The sequence below is a fragment of the Acanthaster planci genome, linkage group LG06, assembly GCF_054643075.1.
Source record: "Acanthaster planci isolate LZ-2023a linkage group LG06, COTS_SCS, whole genome shotgun sequence".
NCBI classification, from domain to species: Eukaryota; Metazoa; Echinodermata; class Asteroidea; order Valvatida; family Acanthasteridae; genus Acanthaster; species Acanthaster planci.
In genome coordinates, this window is record NC_141782.1 from 13,765,249 (window position 1) to 13,786,443 (window position 21,195).

Consider the following 21,195-nt stretch of genomic DNA (forward strand, 5'->3'; position numbering starts at 1 on the left):
GAATCAAAGTGATTGAGTATCCTGAATTTTACAACCACACAGCTGTTTTACATAGTGCATCCAAATGTTTCCACTTCCCCAACTTGCTAGTCTGTTCCCTATCCACTGACTACTTTTCATTCCTATACTATTTCAATGGACACTAGATCTGTCACTGTATATGCATGTATAAAAACACTAAAAAGACATTAATCTGGTACTGAGAAAATTGTCCCATTTTGTTTTGGAAAGAGTTCGTAATCTGGACATCATTTGACACCCTCTATGAACAAATACAAACCCCATGAGACTCGTCTGAAAAAATCTGTTTTTCCTGAGATGGTTAACATTTTCTGTGCTAACTTTGACTTTTTGTGACATATATTTTTTCTTTTAAAATCCACACTCATTCTTGTGAACAAAATAATCACAGTTTCATTAATCTACATGAGTACAAAAAATCTCAAAACATCCTTGCTTCAAATCAATTTTTCTTTGCTTTGCTGAATCCAATGGAATCCAACCTCATATCAAAATATTTCTTACGATATTCTCTCCAAGATCCCTTCAAAAATACCAAAAAAATTCCTACATATAGTCATTACTTCCAAAACTGTAAGGTTTAGCTACAGTGTACATGTATGTACAAACTCGTATGAATACATTTTGGCTGTTTCGATTGTGCCAACTTACTCTGCCACCACAGACGAAATATGTTTATGCGAGTTTGTACATACACATGTATAAGGGTTTCGATGAACCTTACACTAGAGTCTGGAAGTAGGCCTAGTTAACGTTAACCGTTAGCTGCTTCATGTGGTTAGTCATGCATGGCTTACCGTAACTGGCTCTTCGATAAAGGGCAAACCACAGCATCTAAAATGCTTGGATCGAATTTTGATTGACTGTAATTACTGGGGAAGATGTGGAGATATCTGATGGCATCACGCTCTTTGCAGCATTTGACTGTCATACATTTTCTGCCAAGAAAGACAGATCTGCGCGAAATCAGAGTTCTCATGGGCGCCGCCATTTTTATCTTTCTTCAGTCTCTCTCACCGTAATTCGATAATCGAATCGCCCCCCAAAAAATAATATTATTTGTATTTACACCCAGATTTAGAATACATGATAATTAATTAAGATAATGAAAGGATAATTTCAACTTTTTGCCATTAAAATGCCATATACTGTTTCGGAATGCCAAAAATCAATAATAAAAATTGCATCTGGATTGGGCCGGGAGGGATTAACACAAGTCTACTATATTCCCAACCAAACTTGTCAAAAATGGCAGGGGAAACAGAGGACGAGGACTACGTGCGCCAAGTGGCTCTTTTGGACTCGTATTACATTCTAAGTAAGCCTAGGCCTGAACCCTTTTACCTTGACTTTCAATATAATCAATGTTTCCTTTGTAAGTGTGTCGATACTTCCTCCAAATTGGTGTATTGACGTACAAGAGCATGTCCTCGCAACTAACTAGGCCTATCCATCAGGAGAGTGCATATAGCATGTATAGAGGCCTATTATGAGGCTCTATACATGTACGATGCCATGCACTGTGCGGGATAACCATCGAACCAAAATGCGTTTCCGATTTCAATTGAGCAAAGGATTTATGACTCCAATCCAAACTCATCTGAATATTACTTTTGGCATACTGAATCTCCAAACATTGTTAATTGTTGTGAATTTGCTTCATGATACATGTACATGTATGATATGTCGTCATGATGTACATTCTTTATTCTTTTCCTACGTCCATGGTCAGATGGTAAATAACTTTTAAAATTTGCATGTACATGTAACATGCGTGACTGTATACATGTAGTTACCAGGCATGCCAAGTCCCCCATATTGCCACCTACAAGTCTGATTGGTTTGCACTGGCACATGTAAGTGTCGAAGTAAGGGAACTGGCGACTATACGGTCATGCATGTTTCTCAATTTTTTTACTTTGAATAGGCAGTTTAAAAGATCATGAAACATTGATAGCCTAGGAATAAATTGTTATCTATGTATTACTGCCTGCTATTTTTTCCTTTCAGTTTCCAGGGTAGTGCAAGAAAATATTTTAAATCAAAATTGTGCAGTTGGTGGCTAATCTTATTAAGTTAATTATAAGGTGGAGGGGAGTGGCACCATTTTCAATAGTTTTCATGACTCCAAAATTACTGAAGGATGTAATCTTCCCTATTGTTTAAAGGTTGAAAACCACTAAATACAATAAGTTTGTTTTTATGATCGTTCTGTTTGACTGAAAACTACTAGATCCTACAGCATACATTTTTCTTCCTTCAGTCAAATCTCAGCTGTTGCAACATCAGAGTCCTACAATTGGGCTCTTTCCAGCTGCCACTGGTGATGTCAAGAAATCCTGTGTGGCTCATGTAAGAGACAGCATCTATTGTGCTGTGGCAACTTGGACACTGGCCCTAGCATACAGGTAAAGACACAGGGTTTTACACTTCAGATCTGTGAGTAGTACATACATGTCTGCTTGAAGGACCCAGCGATGTTTCAATGGAATTTTCTGAAAGATACAATGATGGAAATACTAAGTTTTGTTTTTCAGGAAAATTGACAATGACCATGGTCGGACATACGAGCTGGAGCAAAGTGCTGTGAAATGCATGAGGGGAATACTCTATTGCTACCTGCGACAAGCAGAGAAGGTAGTGTGGTTTGTATTATTGCTTTGACACTTGGTCAAAATAGCCCGCTAGTTTCTTAAAAATTATTTCCTTAAGAATTATTGGTACATCGGAGAAAAAAAGAGAGACCATCAGCAAAAAAGACATTCAGTTTTTGAGGTGAAAGGAAAGCCCGACAAATATTCCAGGGAAACCCATTGAATCAAAAGAGGACTAAAAATACAATTGAAATACCAACCTAGATGGGCTTTGACCAAAGGTTTGCATATCATTATTGACCAAAAGAAAAATGTACATGTAAGTGGTGTTCTAGTGTAGGAATACAGCTTGTAGACACAGTTTTAGACACACACGATGTTGTACAACTCTAGTTATGTCCATCACAGGTTAGGTCAGATTCAGAAGCAAAGATGGAAGAAGTAGGCCTGGTGAAAAGCAATGCTTTCTTGACAGTTCATCAGAAAAGTGTGTGACTCTTGCGATATTTGTGAGGACGTGAAAGACCCCACTTCAAAACTTTTTAAAGAATCATTTCAACGTGACCCTGATGATGAGTCTCTCCTAACAGTCTTTATCCCCTTTTTGTTTCCAATATTCAGTTGAGAGACGATTATCAATTCCATGTTGGATACTTTATTGAGAAGTTGATGCTAAAGATTCGAATGGAATCAGTTGGAATGTTCACATCTGAAGTTTTATCTTCATTAGTTGGAGAAGTTCAAGTACACAAAGGGAGAGGACAACGCCCTTCATTGTCGCTATGACATGGTACGGGGAAACGTGCTGCCTGACAGCTATCACCACTTACAGATTGACCTGGTGTCCCTCTACCTGCTCTACCTGGTTCAGATGATTTCGTCAGGGCTACAGGTAACACATTTTTGTCAGTCTGTCATCTGGCTTTGCCTGTGCCATTGTCATTGTAATCCACTCTGATGAGAAGCATCTGCTCACTAGCTAAGAAGAGGTAGTACTGATGGGAAGGTTTTCAACGGGCCTTGGAAACACTCCAGGCCCACTCTGAAGCACTGTACTGAGTGCTCTCCAAGTCGATGCGGCTTCTGTTTTCATACATGTACTTGTAAAAACCCTTGTTGGCTTGTTCCTGCGCAGGGCAGATACGTGTAGCTAGCATTAACATCTTTGCAAGTCTGTGGCTGATTTATAGCCTGTCCCAGGGATGCATGGTTTCATGCAAGCCGCAGCCAAAGTATTTAGGTGTAGCCTTTGTGTAGCACTGCTACAACACAGTTGAACAACTTGAAAATTGAAAATAAAACTTTAAAATGACAATGATTATGCCAGAGGAAACCAGCTGTGCAAAAATATAAAAATTACCTAATATGAAGACTGCTTTACATTGATTCCTACACTAGAAGTGTATGATCACTTTCAATTTTCTCTCATCAGCTCAATACTTTTTCTGTTTTATTCATTTGTGACTGTGTGCGTTCACTTTTGCCCTGTGCTGTAAAAGTCCACCCGTTTTGCTCATAGATTATTTGGACACTTGACGAGGTTAGCTTCGTTCAGAACCTTGTGTTTTACGTGGAAAGAGCTTACCGAATCCCAGATTATGGCATGTGGGAGAGGGGCAGCAAGTACAACACAGGAAAATGTGAGCTCAACGCCAGGTAAGAATGCTGTCTTCATGTAACATTACATGGTATTGCAATTGGTAGGGTGCATAGCCAAACAGTTACATCAATTTGTCCAGTATGTACTCTGCTGTGGCAGATTTTGACAAGTTGAAGAACCATTTTTTGCACAGTACAGCTTTGTTACTTTCCTATCCCTTTACTGCACATTGGGCTCGAATTCACCTCATGAGGATTTTTGTGATCAATCGGAGCTGTGATTGCACAACCAAATGTCCAACAGATGGAAGCTCAACATGCATTCATAACTGGCAGGCATGTCAAAGTTTAGTCAGTGTGGCATTACAGAGGTGCGTGTACTGTTGCCCGTGGGTGCAGTGGGCAGAGATTTATGGATTTGTCAGGCCACATGCAAACATCAACAGTACGTCATTGAATTTACAACACAGTGGTGAAGTTCAGGAGATTCCAGGAGCTTCGTAAAAATGAAGATTAAAGTAAAGGTCAAAACTTACATTCGAAAACACTGGCAATAATGTGAGTTTTATTTTCAGTATCTCCCTGTTTGTTTGTCCATTTTGTGTTGGGCAGTTCTATTGGCATGGCCATTGCAGCTTTAGAAGCAAGCAACGGCTTCAACCTCTTTGGTCGTGAGGGAACATCCTGGTCTATCTTGTACGTTGACCCAGATGCACACGGCAGGAATCGAACCATCCTACAAACTCTGCTGCCAAGGGAGAGCAGCTCCAAGGTGTGTTCATTGCTTTGCCTTTTACATGTTGGTTTTAATATTTAAGTTGTTTGTTTCAGTGATTGTACTGATGAATTAAACCTCCACTGAAGTAAAATGAAAGTAATTGGCCAAATTTTAAATTTATTGCTAAAAGCAATTTATAGAAATACTCAAAAAAGTGCATAAAATAGCCTGCATGAAGTGATGATTGTTTACATAACCTCAGTAAATTATAAAATGAGGAATGAAATCTAGATGTAAACACTATTTTAGGTTCTCTAATTACTTAAAATGAAAATAATGAAAATGAGAAAAGAGGTTCTTTTAACTTTGAGAACATCCACTTCAATCAGTATGAACATTTATGCAGTAGGAACTAAGCATTTCTTCTGATTCTTATGGAATTGAGAGAATTTTAGAAAAAGGTGTACAATTCCACTTTATGAAGTTCCTGTTCAAAATTTGATTATATCTTCCTGTCAATTTCTTTGCCACTGCAGAACACAGATGCCTCCCTTATTCCTACCATTAGCTTCCCAGCCTTCGCTGTCAAAGATGAAGCCGTTAAAAATCGGACGTTTGATAAGATCATCCGTAAGTTGAAGGGGAAATACGGCTTCCGGCGTTTCTTGAGAGACGGCTATGGAACGGTGCTGGAAGACAAGAATAGGACGTACTACCGACCTGCAGAAATCAAGGTATAAGGTGGCATTTAGCAAAGTGTCAGTCATTGCCTTGTGGAGGTCATTCTGCTCTGTCAGTGATGGTTTTGTACATTGTGTTTTTTGCTTTCAGATGTTTGACAACATAGAGGCTGAATGGCCCATGTTCTTTGTGTACATGATGATCGATGGTACTGCCAAAGGGGACACCAGACAAGTAGAGGAATACCATAATCTTCTCCAGCCACTGCTGAAGAAAACATCTAATGGTGAGCCACTCACTGCCTTCATACTGTGTTTATTGTACCTCCTTAACCAAGATGTCCTTTGGACTTTGCAGATTACCCTGTGGGAACAGGAACCTTGCATTATCATGATCCAAACTAATGAAGAACAAAGCACTGGGACCTGAACATTTCCTTGTGATAAACAGAAACTTGTATTAGCGGTGCTCTTGTAAATAAGATTTGACTGTATTGAAGGACACACAAAAGGATCTGAAGCATTAGATATAAAGTACACTTGTTGCTATCTGCCTTGTAAGGAAGATAGTGTTTTTGCTACACCTTTGAATAGTTATTGAAAAATCTTTTCAATTGGTTTCATCCTTAAATGGGCTGGAAAGATGGGAGCGTTAGAATCATTGCAATACACTGTTTACAGAGCTAAGTCTTCAAAAGTTTTAAAATTAAACTTATCACACACTCCTTTGATTAGAAACTGCCTGCATTTTTCTTATTTAATATTGTAGGATTTGTGCTTCCTAAGTATTACTATGTGGAGAGAAGACACATTGAAGCTGAGAGGAAAAACCCCCACAGTCAGCCGAGAGAAGCTAGCCGTGAAGGCGAGCAGCCTGATCAGCTCTTCCTATGGGGGCAGTCGGTGTATCTCATTGCCTGCTTGTTGAGTAAGTAGTGACTCAGTATCTTGAGTAGTCAGCTGTGAGTATGAGTAGTAGGCTGATTTGCTATTCCTGTTGGGTATTCTGTATTTGTATATCTTGTTATTACCTGCATGTTGAGTGAGTGATGACTCCTCTTGAGTGGTTGGCCATGGGGGAGAGGCCGGATCAGCTATTCCTGTAGAGTCAGTCTTTGTATCTGGTTGCCTGCAGTTGAGTGAGTAGTGACTCACTATCTTGAGTAGCCAGTAAGGAAAGAGTGACCTGATCTGATACATTCCTGTGGGGTGGGGAGGGGGTAGTCCACGTGCAACCATGCTTACATGTACGTGCTGGGATGGCATGGACCATTTAGCATGAGTACCAGCTATGATGAGGAGGAGCCAGAGCAGGTATTCTATTGGGGGTCCACTGTGTTCATCAGGCCAGGCTGCAGATTACCAATGAAGTTGCATTCTTGAACATCAAATGAAGGGACTGTTTGGAAGCTTTAAAGACAGTCGACACCATGTTGAAATTGTGATTGCTTCTGTGATTGTATGAGTTGGTCCTTTCCTTGTTTGAAATAACATGAAGCCTTGTGTGCTGTCTATCTCTATTCAAATCGTCAGAGGATGGACTCGTTGATATGGATGAGATTGATCCAGTAGGGAGATATCTGCGCTCATCAGTGAGGTCAACAATGAAACACAACACCAGATACTCTGCATTTGAGGTAGCTAAAAAGTTACCCTACTCCCATATTTTTCCTCTTTAATTCCACATTCTTCACCGCTCTTGTTTGTTCAATAATTTTTCAATTATTTTATTAAATTCTAAACTTGCTTACTCTAAATCTGCCTGAATGTTTCATTTGTGACCCAGGATAACAAAAGGAGTCACGACAGCCACTTTTGAGTTAAAGGCATTGACAGAATCTTGTACAGTAGAGATCTTTAGACTAATCCGATTAGACACAGTGGCTTCTCACTCATAAGCACATTCTTCAGCTTAAAATTACTTTAAAAAGGGCCCAAAGACTCATTTTTAGGGATCCCGTCCCAGTCTATTTCTTGTTTCTTTTGTGGGCTTTGCCATTTATAGAATACTTCTAAGGACCTGACTGTTCAGATGGCTTTCATCGCTGAGAGTGCTAGACTGCAAGCGACATTACAAACTTATGGGATACAGACCCAGACCCCAACTCAGGTTGAACCCATACAGATATGGCCACCTGCTGAACTCATCAAGGTAAGATGAGGGACGGAATCAATAAGGGGAGGGGGATGGGGGAATGGGCCTTGGGAATAAACATGCTCCCTTCTACAAGAATGGGTTCGAATAGATGTAGTGTGAACCTCGCATGTACAAAATACAGAAGGTTTTTGCCCATTCACTTTGATCCACAAAGAGGCAAAATGGTACAGGTTTGTACATATTCACTTTGGTCCTTCACAGTGTGTTTGAAAAATACAGTATCTTTGTGCACGTTGATTTTGGTCTTCAAAGTTAAAATAATGCTACAGGTTTGTACACATTCAGTGTGTTCCTCACTACTCACTCTCTCTGTGTCATATGTAGCTGAACCAGTGAGAATGCTCATTTGCGGACATGCGCAGGGATGGATGGCCTAGTGGTTAGGGTCTTTGACTTCCAATTGTATGGTCATGGCCTTGAATCCAGCAGGTGGTTTTGGGACCAGTCACTTTACCCTGAATACCTCTTTCCACACATACTGTACAGGGGTGTAAAGCAGAGAAGGGATGTATGCTAACATCAACTGCTGAAATTGGTCTTGTTTGGGTGAAGAATGAGGGCAGTAATCATTGTAAGAGTGCCATGAGAAACAGTCCCATCAAGTTGTGTATATCAGACCACATGCTCAACATGTAAGTAACTGATTAGCATAATTAACGAACGAACGTACCACAGGCGTATCAATTCCTTGGCCACAATGACAAGCTCGGGTTGACTGGTCGACCCCCTCGACCCATCGGTAGCTTGGGCACCTCCAAGATCTACCGCATCCTGGGCAGGACCATCCTTTGCTACCCACTACAGTTTGACTTGACGGATTTCTACATGTATCAGGATCTCTCGCTCCTCGTGGATGATATCAAGGTACATTACTTATCTCTGTGACTTTGATCAACACATGCAACATATAACCCTCAGTGCTACATGCATGACAAGTTGTTGCAAGGCAGTTGTAAACTGGTGTTTTACAAGCACTCAAGTGCTACGCAGTGCAACATAACTTCTGTTGCACTTTCAGCATTCCGCAGTGTCTCATTTCGTCTGCATGGTATTTGTTTCACGTAGGAAGTTGCACAGAGAAAACTTGATAGGGATAACTGCTACAGATGAACCTGTTCATGTTAGTTTTTGCTTGCATGCAAATGATTGCTAAATTGTCGGCTTGAGATGGGTTCTTTTGTTATTTTTCAGAGCCTTGTAGCTTTCATGAGGAGATCTTGGACGATGTCTGGCCGCCCAACAATCTGCATTCTCATCAAGGAAGATCATTTCAAGTATGATATTAAACACACTTCCGCCTAGCATTTCATCTTGATGAAGGTGTTATTAGTAAAGTATAAGCTTACCAGACACAACGCGTTCAGATGAATGTGATCTAGCTGCATAACTGTTCAAGTCTGAGGCATTTGGACCCAATCCTCCTTGAAGTGAATAGACCTCTAGCAACTTGGCTGGAACCCTGAGAATACTTTGGTCTTAGGATAGCTAGAATCTATCAGGTCCTGTTTATACTGAGCTTGCCGCTTACAGTGACGACTGTTCATGCATTTTGCCAGCTTTTTGTTATGACATCTGTTAGGATTAAAAGGTAAAGCTATACATGTGTGCTTATTTCGATGTGTTGGTATACCGATTTATTTTTATGTGATGAAGCAGTTAGAGACATGGCACTGTTTTTGTCATGTTAAATACATGTAAGTTGCATTCAGATCAAACTATTGACACACTGCCAAACTTCATGCACCTACTCAAATGGGACTCTAACCCACAACCTGCTACCCTCTAGTGCAGATGTATACCATGTACCAGTCTCCCACGTAGCTTGCCAGTAAAGGGTCAAAGCACCCAATGTAAGATTTACCCAAAGAAAACATGTGATGCTTGTATTGATTTGGCAAGCTTTGGATCTATCAGAGGGAACTTATGAACTAGTCCGCTGCGTTTGTTCCCCACACAGTGGGCCCAAGGGGTCAGAGATGCTGGACATGCTGGCCATGTTCAAGAGAGGCACATGCGGGGGCATTCGAGTCAAAGTAGACCGTCTCCAGACGCTGCTTGCCTCCTCGTTCGTGGAACACTTGGACTTCCAGCTACCGGAGGGAGTGTAAGTGGTCATTAGTGTTGGCGAAACCTAATTTTCTCACTTTATATTTTTCCCCCTGATATTGCCAATAAGACAGTATAGTCATTGACAATTTGCACCTGAGAGCAAGTTCTTACTATCTGTATTTCATATTTAACTCCCCGGATATATGGGTTGATATCTGAAAAGATTTATTTGCTTCCATTTTGTATTACCTGATAAAAATTGTATGCAAGTAATTCTCATGTTTTGCAAATCCAGTCGCCATTTAATAGCTTTGGGCACCATTACAGTGAACTACAACGTAATTGTGAGGGAAATAAAAACCTGTCCTCAAATTTTTGGAGGAAACAAAGAATTGCGATTTTTTTTTATTTAAAAACAATATAAACAAAATCTTGATACTCAATATTTAATCAAAGAAATAGGTTATTCCATTTTTGAGACATCATTAAATTCATAGTGTTAAGATCTTGTTAGTTTACACAACCCCTTTATTAGATTCCTCTTAGAGCCCATAGTCTGCAAGTCCCACTTTTAGAGGTGAGAAAATTTCTTACCTGATCACCCGTATTACTTATTTCCACATCAAGCTCCAGACTCATGTAAATTACACAAATATATAGCCCCGTGTTCTACTGTAGTATAGTATTCAAATCTAGTGTTTTAACTTCAAAAAAATAGTCCCTGGTTTACCTCTTTCTTCGAGTGTTAAATTGGATATTTCAACATTACTAGAGGAAGTTACTCATATACTATATTTATATTAATACTGTTATTTATCAATTTTGTCCATCAAAACTGGGGTTCAGTGTACTGTGTTATTGTTATCTTGGCTCATTGGACCAACAAATGTTCCTGAAAACCATCTTTCTAGGGAGGGTGTTGCATTGCAGGCTCTCTTTTTTTTTCTCTCAGTGCCTCCATGGTGCTATTCAAGAGGCTAGAGGAGCTTAACGTTGACCATCTTCCACTGAAAGCCAAGAGCAGGCATCTCAGCTCACCTCGGTCCTTAGAGTATGAGATAGAGGTCTTTGACATCAAGGTATGAAATTGTCCCAAGATTTTGAAGAGAGGCCTTTTTGGTGACCTTGATGATCCAGGGTAATTGAGTACATTGTAAATTGCAGGCCATCATTTCATCTTTTATCTTTCCTCAGTGCGTCAGATTTCCCTGTAACTGTATCAGCTATGAATGATTGACTGTCATAACGTCACTCTCTGCAGGAATTTTAGTGAGCTATTCAGTTGAAACTATTGCGCATGTTGCCAGCACTGTCAAATTATGTGTAAACCATCACGGTGCATCTGAAATTTCATTAACATCTGTTGATCTTCAGAAATGTTTTCCTGCTCAGCTAGCTGGGGTTGAGCTCATGTAATTCAGTTTGTTTGAACTGTTTGAAGTTGGCGGCAAATGTGGCAGCTGCAGATGATGAAACATGCAGGAATTTGTTTATAAAGGACTCTCGTACATCTCTTTCAAATCCTCTGCTGTACTGGATGTGCAAACACTCCAAAGGAAACCCTATAAATAAAGTCAGAGTGGCTTTGACTGAACCTTTCTCAGTCCTGCAACATTCTCTGAAACGTTCTACCTTAACAGTTTTAAAGGATCTTGTAATTGGTAAACAGTGATGTACCAGTGACTACGCGGTTTGAGGGGGGCATACGGGAGCATGTGTCTCTCAGCAGAGATCTGTACCCCAGATTTGAAATCTTAACATGTTCACAGGCCAAGTACAAGGTGGAGTGCATTCGCTGTAGACTCCTACCCCCCCCCCCGAACAAATGTGTACACCCTAGGTATGCCGCTTTCAGCGACTTCTCTCTCATGTGACTAACAGTCATGAACAGCTCATAAAAGATTTAATTCAATAAAAAAGGCAAATTATTAGAGAGGAGCAGCAAATTAAGAAAAACCGGAAAGAGAATTGCAAGGTATCAGTTTTTATGGTCTCTGTTTTATGTTGTGTATATTCAGAAATACGAGCATATGCAGTCCTGGGAACTTGTGGAAAAACTTCGGCACAGCATCAACATGGAAATGCAGTCTGGAATTCTGGGAATACTGCTGCATCGGGAAGGGTTTAATTACCTGACAGATAAAGGTCGGTGACTTCTAAACAGCCATGCCATCAAATTATTCACAAATGATGTTTTGCCTAACCTTGGACCTGTATTTAAATAGCGTGTTTCAGTGCAATCTTGACTCTTTGCACAAGTTTATTGGACTCTCTCCTGGGTTGGTTATCCTGTGATTGGGTTTCCTTCAAAGGCAGATCACTGACTTGTTTGAACCACTTCACACCGGATGAGGTATAAACACATGGGATTGCCTGTGTTGTAACCTGCAGGACTTTTAAACACATCTGGTGTGTAGGCCTAAGCACTGATAACGTCACTCTATCTCATACATGCACACTTCCCTATGGAGCCAGTAGGGGCCCACAGTCCACTGGGCACCATAAGAAAGTACACACCAAGTGTGACAGCATTGCAGAGGTCTATTTTGTACACAGTGCTGGATGGGTGGCATCTATACTTGTCCCCACACTTGGGTGATGTCCATTGGGTTTGTACACACACAGAAACTTAGACAAGTCTGTGAAGGTTGAGCATGTGTGGAACCCTCAAGCGGCAGTGCATGGCTGGTTGTTGTAAATACAGTCCCATGACATTGTCTGAGAGTTTCAGAGAAAGGTGCTTTCAGGGTTAGAAATGTTGTAGAAATCTTGAACAAATGTCCACCAAGGGTCAGCATTTGTTAAGTCCAACTTTTCTAAGGGACTGTATCTGGTCGTTCTATGTTTTTAGCCAAACTATTGCACTCGGGACAAGTTCATTGCTCAATAACACCGTTGGCAAGTGGTTGTTATGCCAGTTCAATACCCAGTTACTCATCCTTTATCATAACGGATCATAGGGACCATTTCTGATATCCCCATGATGTGAAACAGGCACAGTCGGGGAATCACTGAACAAACTCTACATCCGTGCTGGTGTCAAGGAAGACTGGTCCACGGTCAGATACTGTGCCAGCATCCTGCGCAAAGTTGTTGACAGTTTGTCTCCTTCCATCACATCCATGTTGGTCAGCGGGAAAATTGTGAGTTTGCATGTTTTATATTTGGATAGTGTACTGAGAATTTTGGATTCATGTAGCTTCAATACTGTTGGTTGTCAAAACTTAAAACTCCGAGTCAATGCACGAGCAATTTATTTCCTACGTAGTCGTCTGTGTTTGGAATTAACATTTATTGCTCATCTTAAATTTGAAATTTGTGAGAATGTGATAAATTCACTGAATTCAATTTCATAATATGAGCGTCACGATGGCTGCAAGGGATCAGCAAATAGTCGTAAAGGCCTGGCATAAGAGGAAGGGGTGTAGCTATGATTCAGAGATACAAAGTCAACTCAAACCTAGCCTTTCTTCAGGGTTAAAAAAGCAAAGCTTTCATCTATGTATTTCACCAGATTTAAATGCGCTGCATAGATCCAAGGCTTACTTTCATGAACATTTTTCAGGCTGGTTGGGAACTCAGCAAGATGATTTTTGCTGCACTTTTACTGATTGTAGGTCACGATTGGCGTCTTTGGCCATGAGGAGGAACTCATCCTGCGACCCCTGAACCCCAACGAGATCACGGACATCATCTTTGACCGTTGCCAGAAGTACGACGTGCGGGAGGCGGTAATGCAGCAGGAGATCATCATCACGCTGGGCAAGCTGATAGGCACCCGCCCCGAACTCTTCCACAGCATGCTCAAGATTAGAACAGGGTGCGAAGGATAGTCATCCCAGGGGAAAGAATCCTAATCTTAGGCCGTCCGAGATTCATCGAAATCCTCCATCAGGAAGGGAAATGGGAATACAGAGTGACAAAGGGGTCCATTGCCCTGCATTTGCCATGTCGTTTCTTTATTTGAACGAATCTGGGTATGTCCCTTCGTCGAGCCCAGTCATGATTTTATTCCGGACTCAGTACCAGCCAAGAATTTGATATAGATGCAATGTCACCCCTCCCCCATTCTTTATAGTCTGGTCCATCGCATTTGTGGCTTAACTTTGGCCAGTGCTAACTGCTTCATGGAAGCTGCCTATAAAAGGTGTTTAGCTCACTCTTCCCTGTTGTGAATTGGCCATTTGGAAAGCTAGACTGCTACTCCCAAGGTAGCAGCCAGATCAGTCCATGTGTGACTTGCCTGGCATCTGCATCCATACAAATCCTCATCATGCTGTATTCTCTCTGTGTGTCAGGTGGCTCCTGCATGCCATGAGGACAGAGCTCAAAATAGCGTGGAATGAAGCCGAGGTAAGACTGGCAATTTCTTGTAGTTAAAGTGGCTTACCGCTTGCAAATGCATTAATTACATGCAACCTAACAACCTACAAAAAATGTGCTGTGGAAACATTCCTTTGTATGAAAATGTAGGAGTGTGATACATTAACTTGGAACTGCTCATCGTGGCTGGATTTTAACTCACTGTTACTAGCTGTGGCAAGATAGTAACATTGCCGTGGGGAGATAGTCACTTGGCACAGGGAAAAACTAATAAAAAAAGAAGATGTAACATAAAAAGTCGCTTTGTGTATACTGCCTCTGGACCTGTAAATAACGACCAGTTATTCAAGTTATTCAACTGTCATATTTCTTGAATCAATGAGGATACAAATATGACATGGTTCTGGGGTAATCAGTTGATGTTAGCCCGCTGCTAGGTATTGGAAGTTGTCAAACTAGTTCCTGAGGCAAAGTCAACTTCCAATGCTAAGGGGTGCTCAGTGTTTGTTGTATTTTACGTGTGCTGCAGACATGATCAGCTGCCATTACAGTTTCAAGCATCAGTTAGGGAGCATCTCAGAATTGAAGAACATTTGCGGCCCATTTGAATGTTCGCATGCAAAATGTTGGTAGCCCGTATGAACATGCCACGTTCTTTTGAGAATACATTGTTTCTGTGTAATCTCGCTCTGCCTCATGCAGGAATGCAGTGTTCCCGCTGAGACATCATACACAAGTTGTCTCCATTCATAACAGATGTTATCTACATGTATTAGCACTTTGAAAACAAGCAAAACCTACCCACAGCTGGTGCTTACTATCAACAAAGAAGTCCTTCTCCTTGACAGGATATGGACAGAGATATACACTGTGCATTGTGACAGGCCATGGGAATGGTCCATGGAACGCAGTGTTCCTGACTGTTCCACCACTGGACCATTCCAATGCAACGCTCAGCATTCCACTGGTGCTAACATGCTGTGCCAATGAGAATGTGCCATGCATTCTGACTTTTGAGATGTTCCTTTAAAATGCTAATCATTTGTAAGTGATCAAATAAAAAAAATTTAAAAAAAATCATCAAGCATATACATGTGTGTTTTGCTTGTGCATGGATTCGCCTGAGTGCTTGTAATAGTGACTGGCTTGTGATGGTGAATTGACTACAGCAAATTCAGCTCTCACTCATGAATATGAATGAGATGTGATGATAGCCAGTAGCAAACACTCACTACTGAGTAAATCATCCCTTGAAAGACCCAGCCCACAAAAAACACTTAAGGTATCTTTTTATTTAAGTAATTACAATTCCAATCATGACTCTGTTGCAGCCTATTCACAGTCTGTCTCCACACTCTCTGAGGAAGTTACTGTGTCAGGTACTGGAGACAAACATCACCTCGGCCAGCCACTGTCGCACTTGGCTCCAGCAGCGTCAGTTCAGTGGTTCCCTTAACCGTACTCCACCCCATTTCTATGACAAAGGTGAGAAATACTGCTTCCATATGACATTGGTCGTGGAAAATTCATAACGATTTGGTCTGTTTGACAGAGCTGGGGATAAGGGCAGATATGGAACTATAAGATACAGAACGGTATACCCTGGAGTTGAGGAAATTTCCATGTGGTTATTGTGTTGAGATCAGACATGAGACCAGTCTTAAGACTTGTCACAATTTGCAGAGTAAGCAATGACAAGAGACTGTCTTCGTTGCTATTGTAGCGTAAACTAACGGGGTTCTTGTCCCCCAAGTTTGGCAAACACCAGGAAGGGGACCCCTATACACATTATTTCCAACCCTGGGACTCTGGTTTATTCATGCAAAAACACCGTGGTTGACTCCATGACGTGGTCAGCACAGCAACAACTATATATCCAGCCATCAACACCCAACAACTTAACACACAGTATAACATTGTATTGCTTTCCTCGCCCTGGAACTTATTGGCCAAAACCCTTCCAGCGTAATAGTGGCAATTTCTGGTGTGTGTCCAGTACAAAAGAACCAGGTCAGGGCGCTCTGCTGGCAGCTAGCAACAGCATGACACGGCAACAAAGAAGCCTACATGAGTGTCTGTGGCACTATTGGTTTGCACACCTTGTGACTTAGATTCATAATGGAGGTCTTGTGTTGGCCTTGTGACGGTCTTGGAAAGGTCTTGTTATGAAAGAAAGAGGTCTCTACTACAACTCTGCCATGTATCCTCAATAGGAGCAGGAAGGTTTATCAGGTCATTAAAAAGAGGGATTTATTTACATCTCAAACGAGTGGTATACCTCCATTTTGATAAAATTGACACTACCCTCTTACATGTACCTCAAGGTAGAAACTCAGTGGCTGTGGATTGTTCTTCCAACACAAACATCATTCTCCCTTGCAGTGTGGGACATCATGGAATGCACGCCCAATGGCATCACCATAGCGGACTACTTCCTGCCCCAGCAGCCCACTTTGTCTGACATGACCCGGACTGACCTGAACTTTGCCCTCCGCATCGAGGAGATGTTCAGCCGCATTGCACACCCGGAATACAGGCAGCTCATGGTGGAGGTGAGGAGATTGCATCGTTTATGAGACAGACTTCGGTTGGTGATATTTATATGTTACATAGTCTGTCAAAATGAGGCACAGGTAGCCCGAGCCACTTGTAAGTGAGAGGCTTTTGAAAGAATCTTGCACATTGTAAATTAATGGTAATCCTCCAAACCAGTGCCATCCAAATGGGAAACCTATTTTCCTGTATATGATGTAAAACTTCTCGGGATACTTTCATATTCATTCTTATGGAATCTAGTCTCAATCAGTGTATTACGTAATTTGGTATTCCAATTGCACGTGTGTCACTAAAATTGAACCTGGGTATTAGCAACTTATCACAGGTGTGCAAAATAATTCAGGCTACCAACGGGATTGATGAGAAGTTGTTCTGCATCGAACACAGCACTTTGGATTGCGCCGTGCTGCACAGCATTGTTTATGTTCCAGTTTTTGTCAGTGGTATTCCTGTAACCAGTCTCCTTTGTTTGGCTGAGAGTCAAACTCAGCTCATCTTTACGTGCACTTTGGAATACCACACCAGTATTTGTGATTAGAGTCAGCTTGCACCAGCAATTTTATAGAAAGTCTCCTTAATATGTTTGTTAACCACTCCCTGCTGGGGATTCTGGATCCAGACACGTATGCTTTATATGCGTGGCTGGGGTCTCCGAACTCAGACAAAGGGAACAGGGCCTTGTAACAAAAGACCGTACTCGGAACAAAAGACCAGGCTGCTGGGAATCACCGACATTTTTTCACTCTCAAAAGTGGAGATAATCCAGCCTTGTTTTGAAGCAGTATACCACAGTTTGGGGCATTTAGAGCGAGCGGATTACCACCGGGGACAAAAGCTCTCCACCACTGCAGCAATGAGCCGCACAGCTGCGTGCTAATCTGGCCCCTATTGCAAAGAGGTCAGCATTGCATCCAGCCAGATTCGTGAACAAAAGAAAGTTATATAACACCGCACAATCTGGGCTCTTTTTAAAAGGCTGCAGACCTGGCTGAAATACTTGGGCGTTAACAGATTTTGTCTGCCGGGCTAGAGTGGACACCAGACTTGCCTTCACGTGTTTGTAAGTGTCCTGCAAATGAAAATAGGAATTTTTAAAGAATTTTGAAAACAGAAAAAAAATGATAAATATTCCGGCCCAGCATCATCAACATTGATAACAGCCCCGGCAGGAAGTGGTTAATTAATGCAACGTGCAGACATTACGCATTATTATACAAGTGATTTCTTGGAGTTGCCCTCCTTTCCTGTGCTTGTTTACCTAGCACTGTTACGTTGTAATCTCTAGAACTGCTCTTCCTTCAGCTAATGACGGTGATATCCACCATCTTGAAGAGAAATCCAGAGCTGGAATTCCAGAACACTGTCAATACAGATGCTGTAAGTCACTTCTTATTTTGCTCATTCTGAACTCGTTTTTTCCAAGATGTATGTATCCAGGATGTATTCTGAACTCATGTAACAATTTTTTTTTTGTCTGTGTGTTTCTAGCAGTTTCCCACAGAAAACATGTGAAATGCCATTTTTTGAAAAACTGGTGTATGGGTTAAGTGGAACGTAACAAAGACATTTGCATTTTGAACCATGTTCTTACATGGGCATGATTCCAACCATAGTGCAGACTTTATTCAAGTATTGATTCAGCCATAGCAATTGGAGGTGTGCATTTTGTTGTCCATGAACTAAATATCAGACTCCACTTTCAGTCATATCTAGTAGAATTTGTTTCATTGAAAGTTGTATATTTCATGCCAAATATCATGAAAATGATAGACCCCCAAGCATTGAAAGTGTCGAGACCGTTCAACTTTGTGTTCATTTTCGATAGCTGATTAAGGAGACGCTCGCTCTATTCAAGGAGCACCATACCAGCCAGGGCAAGTCATGTGACATGCAGGATTTTTACAATACACCGCCTGTGGGGACTCACGGCACCATGAGTTTCTTGGCCAAGATCATCGTCAACCATCTATTGGATGAGAGCATGGACACCTCTATGGATGACTGCACGATCAGCTGAGGCAAGATTTAGTCCATCAAGGTGGATCTTTGGTGCGAGTGAGGTGGACATCACCACTGGAGGCTCACCAGCTTCAGCCAGAATGAGAGAATTTGTGACGTGTACATAGTAATCAGTTATAAAGCATCAAAGCCCTTTAATACATGGCATTGTCTGGTGAATAAATAGGGCATGTGGGTGGTAATATTGATTAAGTCAATGATGCATTTAATGTAAAAAAAAAAAAAAACAATCAATAAGGTGGATTCCTTTCCTTGCCATGGTGACATGTCGAAAAAATGAATCTGGTGCTTGTCCCAAATTTAGATGTTTGGGTTGCATTGTCCAACTGTTTTTGTCTTTGTAAAAGCAACTCACCGTACTCTTTGCCCCTTGGAGAAGGTCATTTTATATGCAGATTAAGAAGAGGTGGTACTCTCAACAAAAAACAATAATGCATGATAAATGGAGTCACTACAGAACTGTATACATTGTGTAGACTGGTCTGGAGCCCTTTGCCTTGGTGCTTGATTGTAGGAATGTTTGAGCAGTTTGGGTGCAATAAAGCTAACTCTGTAGAGAATTAAAACTGTTGGAAATAAAATTTCATTTATCCTGAATTCTGAGGTTATTGGGCTGGAAACCTACTGGGTCCTTATAAAATGATTTCTATGTTCAGCCTTCAAGTTGAAGACAAATTCGGTGTACTTAAGAAATTTTCAAGGGGCAAAAAGGTGACCGTTTCCACCATCCTCACAATCACACAAAATCTTTCAGAACGCAGTGAATTTCAGAAAATTGTGGAAATTCAATCAGGTTAGTAATTTTTCAGAAAAGTTATCGTGCTTTCTTAAGGAGTGTCCGCAGTTTTCAGAAACATATGAGGATCAAAGTGTTTTTCTACGTGAAGAGCAAGAGAAGATGTTGCAGGAGCTTTGTTAGGATATGGACAAAAAGAGATGTGTTTGTCTCAGTGCCTTTGGGAGTTGAGACAATGGTGTATTTGGTCTAACAGGAAGTATTTCTTTCATTGGAATATGAATTAGATGTTGATAGTATACAGTGTGTGTGAAATGTATGATTTAAATGTATGATAGAAATAATGTATATTTATAACAAATGCTGATTGTTAAAGTTTCATTTAAGTTAGTAGCATCTATAGCAATACTTGTGTCATTACATAGATAATTATTCTGATGTCCCTTTAACTGTCAACATACCAGCCTTGCAAACCAACCATGTCAGTCACAAGCAAAATGACAAGTAACACAGGTTGTCACTTTTCATTAGGCTGGATGATTTGTGATTGGCTCGTGTTTGACTAGTTTACCGTCAGAGTTCTCTCTACTTTAGTAAAACCCAAATCCAATGTGATCAGTACAACAGGCAGTGATTCCATTGTACTCAATGCTGATTCTCTCTAGTCATTCACGGACAAGTTATTCCCATCTCAAGTGAGCTCACATTTATAGGAATATTTATTTTGGCATGTTCATCCAACAGCGCATTTAGCATGTGACAGTTAAGTAGATAAAGAAAACATGTTCAGTTTTAGAGGTGGGAGAAAAAGCCCAATAGATATTCTGGGGGAACCCACAGAGTCAGACAGGGACTGAAAACCCATTCCACATGCAGACCTAGGTGTGATTCGAACCCGGGCCACAAATGTGGAAGGTGAAAAAAGAGCCCCTGCAATCACGTGACTCCCTCAAATGAACTGTGGCAAAGACACTCCTCTGTCATTGTTCGTAGCCTGTATGCTCATGACCAGACTCTCGAATTGCCTTGTAATTTACTTTTGGCTGGAGTATTGATGGAAGGCTTCAGCTACAACACCAACAATGGTATAGTTCTTGCATGGTAGAGAGCGTCCATTGTATAACAGTGATGTGCACGGGCGAATCAAGGAGGCATCCAAAAATTTTAAAAGGACAGAGAGGGAAAGGTGATTTTGAAGGGGTCGATTTTTATTTCCTTTCAAAAGCATCTAAAAAGTCTGACAATGTCACCTCACCCCCTAGATAGGCCATGAAAGGTTACATGACAAAATTTCCAAATTTTTGGCCCCCAAAAATAAGCCCTCCCCCCATGCCCTAGATTATGTACAAGCTATGGAATGTTGTACTCATGTATCTCCATATGGAACCTTATTGTAAAAATGAGCATTGAATTCCGTGTACTACGTTTTGCGAAATGCAGCCAGAAAGAACACCTTGACAGCATTATGAATAGTGGCTCCCTCTTAACAGCGAAACCAAAGTTTGGAAAATTAACAACAAAATGTTTAATGAAACTATTGGTGTGATTTTTGTGAGTTTATTCCTGTGTTTGAAAGCTTATCTCCACTCGACCTTTGTGCCCCTATCATAGCTGATCTGAGCCATAGTCTAGTATACCCCTGGCCTTTATAGACCTAAAAACATAATGAATCACACTATTTACATGTGTTCTTTTTATGTGGGCGTTTGATGGATCGTGTCTGCCTCACTGTGGCATAGGAA

The 21,195-nt window shown here is 41.1% G+C and overlaps 1 protein-coding gene across 1 annotated transcript; it reads left to right on the plus strand.

The window, feature by feature from the left end:
* The first annotated feature begins 1,226 nt into the window (after nt 1-1,226).
* On the plus strand, nt 1,227-20,987 carry phkb (phosphorylase kinase regulatory subunit beta). The gene is made up of 23 exons (XM_087137740.1): nt 1,227-1,339; nt 2,285-2,429; nt 2,559-2,658; nt 3,346-3,507; nt 4,135-4,271; nt 4,827-4,986; nt 5,469-5,666; nt 5,764-5,899; nt 6,382-6,540; nt 7,146-7,249; nt 7,618-7,764; nt 8,446-8,634; nt 8,962-9,044; nt 9,728-9,874; nt 10,772-10,898; nt 11,838-11,964; nt 12,814-12,962; nt 13,437-13,639; nt 14,118-14,172; nt 15,474-15,627; nt 16,525-16,694; nt 18,001-18,075; nt 18,524-20,987. The coding sequence occupies exons 1-23, from the start codon at nt 1,270-1,272 to the stop codon at nt 18,713-18,715; spliced, it is 3,189 nt and encodes a 1,062-aa protein (XP_086993866.1). The 5' UTR covers nt 1,227-1,269; the 3' UTR covers nt 18,716-20,987.
* Nucleotides 20,988-21,195: the final 208 nt, after the last annotated feature.

What these genes read in the sequence shown, in the direction of transcription:
- phkb (XM_087137740.1), top strand. Translation starts at nt 1,270, where the DNA reads ATGGCAGGGGAAACAGAGGACGAGGACTACGTGCGCCAAGTGGCTCTT. An exon ending in TGATTTCGTCAGGGCTACAG is followed by an intron (nt 3,508 to 4,134) that starts GTAACACATTTT and finishes TTTTGCTCATAG; the next exon opens with ATTATTTGGACACTTGACGA. An exon ending in ATGCTCAAGATTAGAACAGG is followed by an intron (nt 13,640 to 14,117) that starts GTGCGAAGGATA and finishes TCTGTGTGTCAG; the next exon opens with GTGGCTCCTGCATGCCATGA.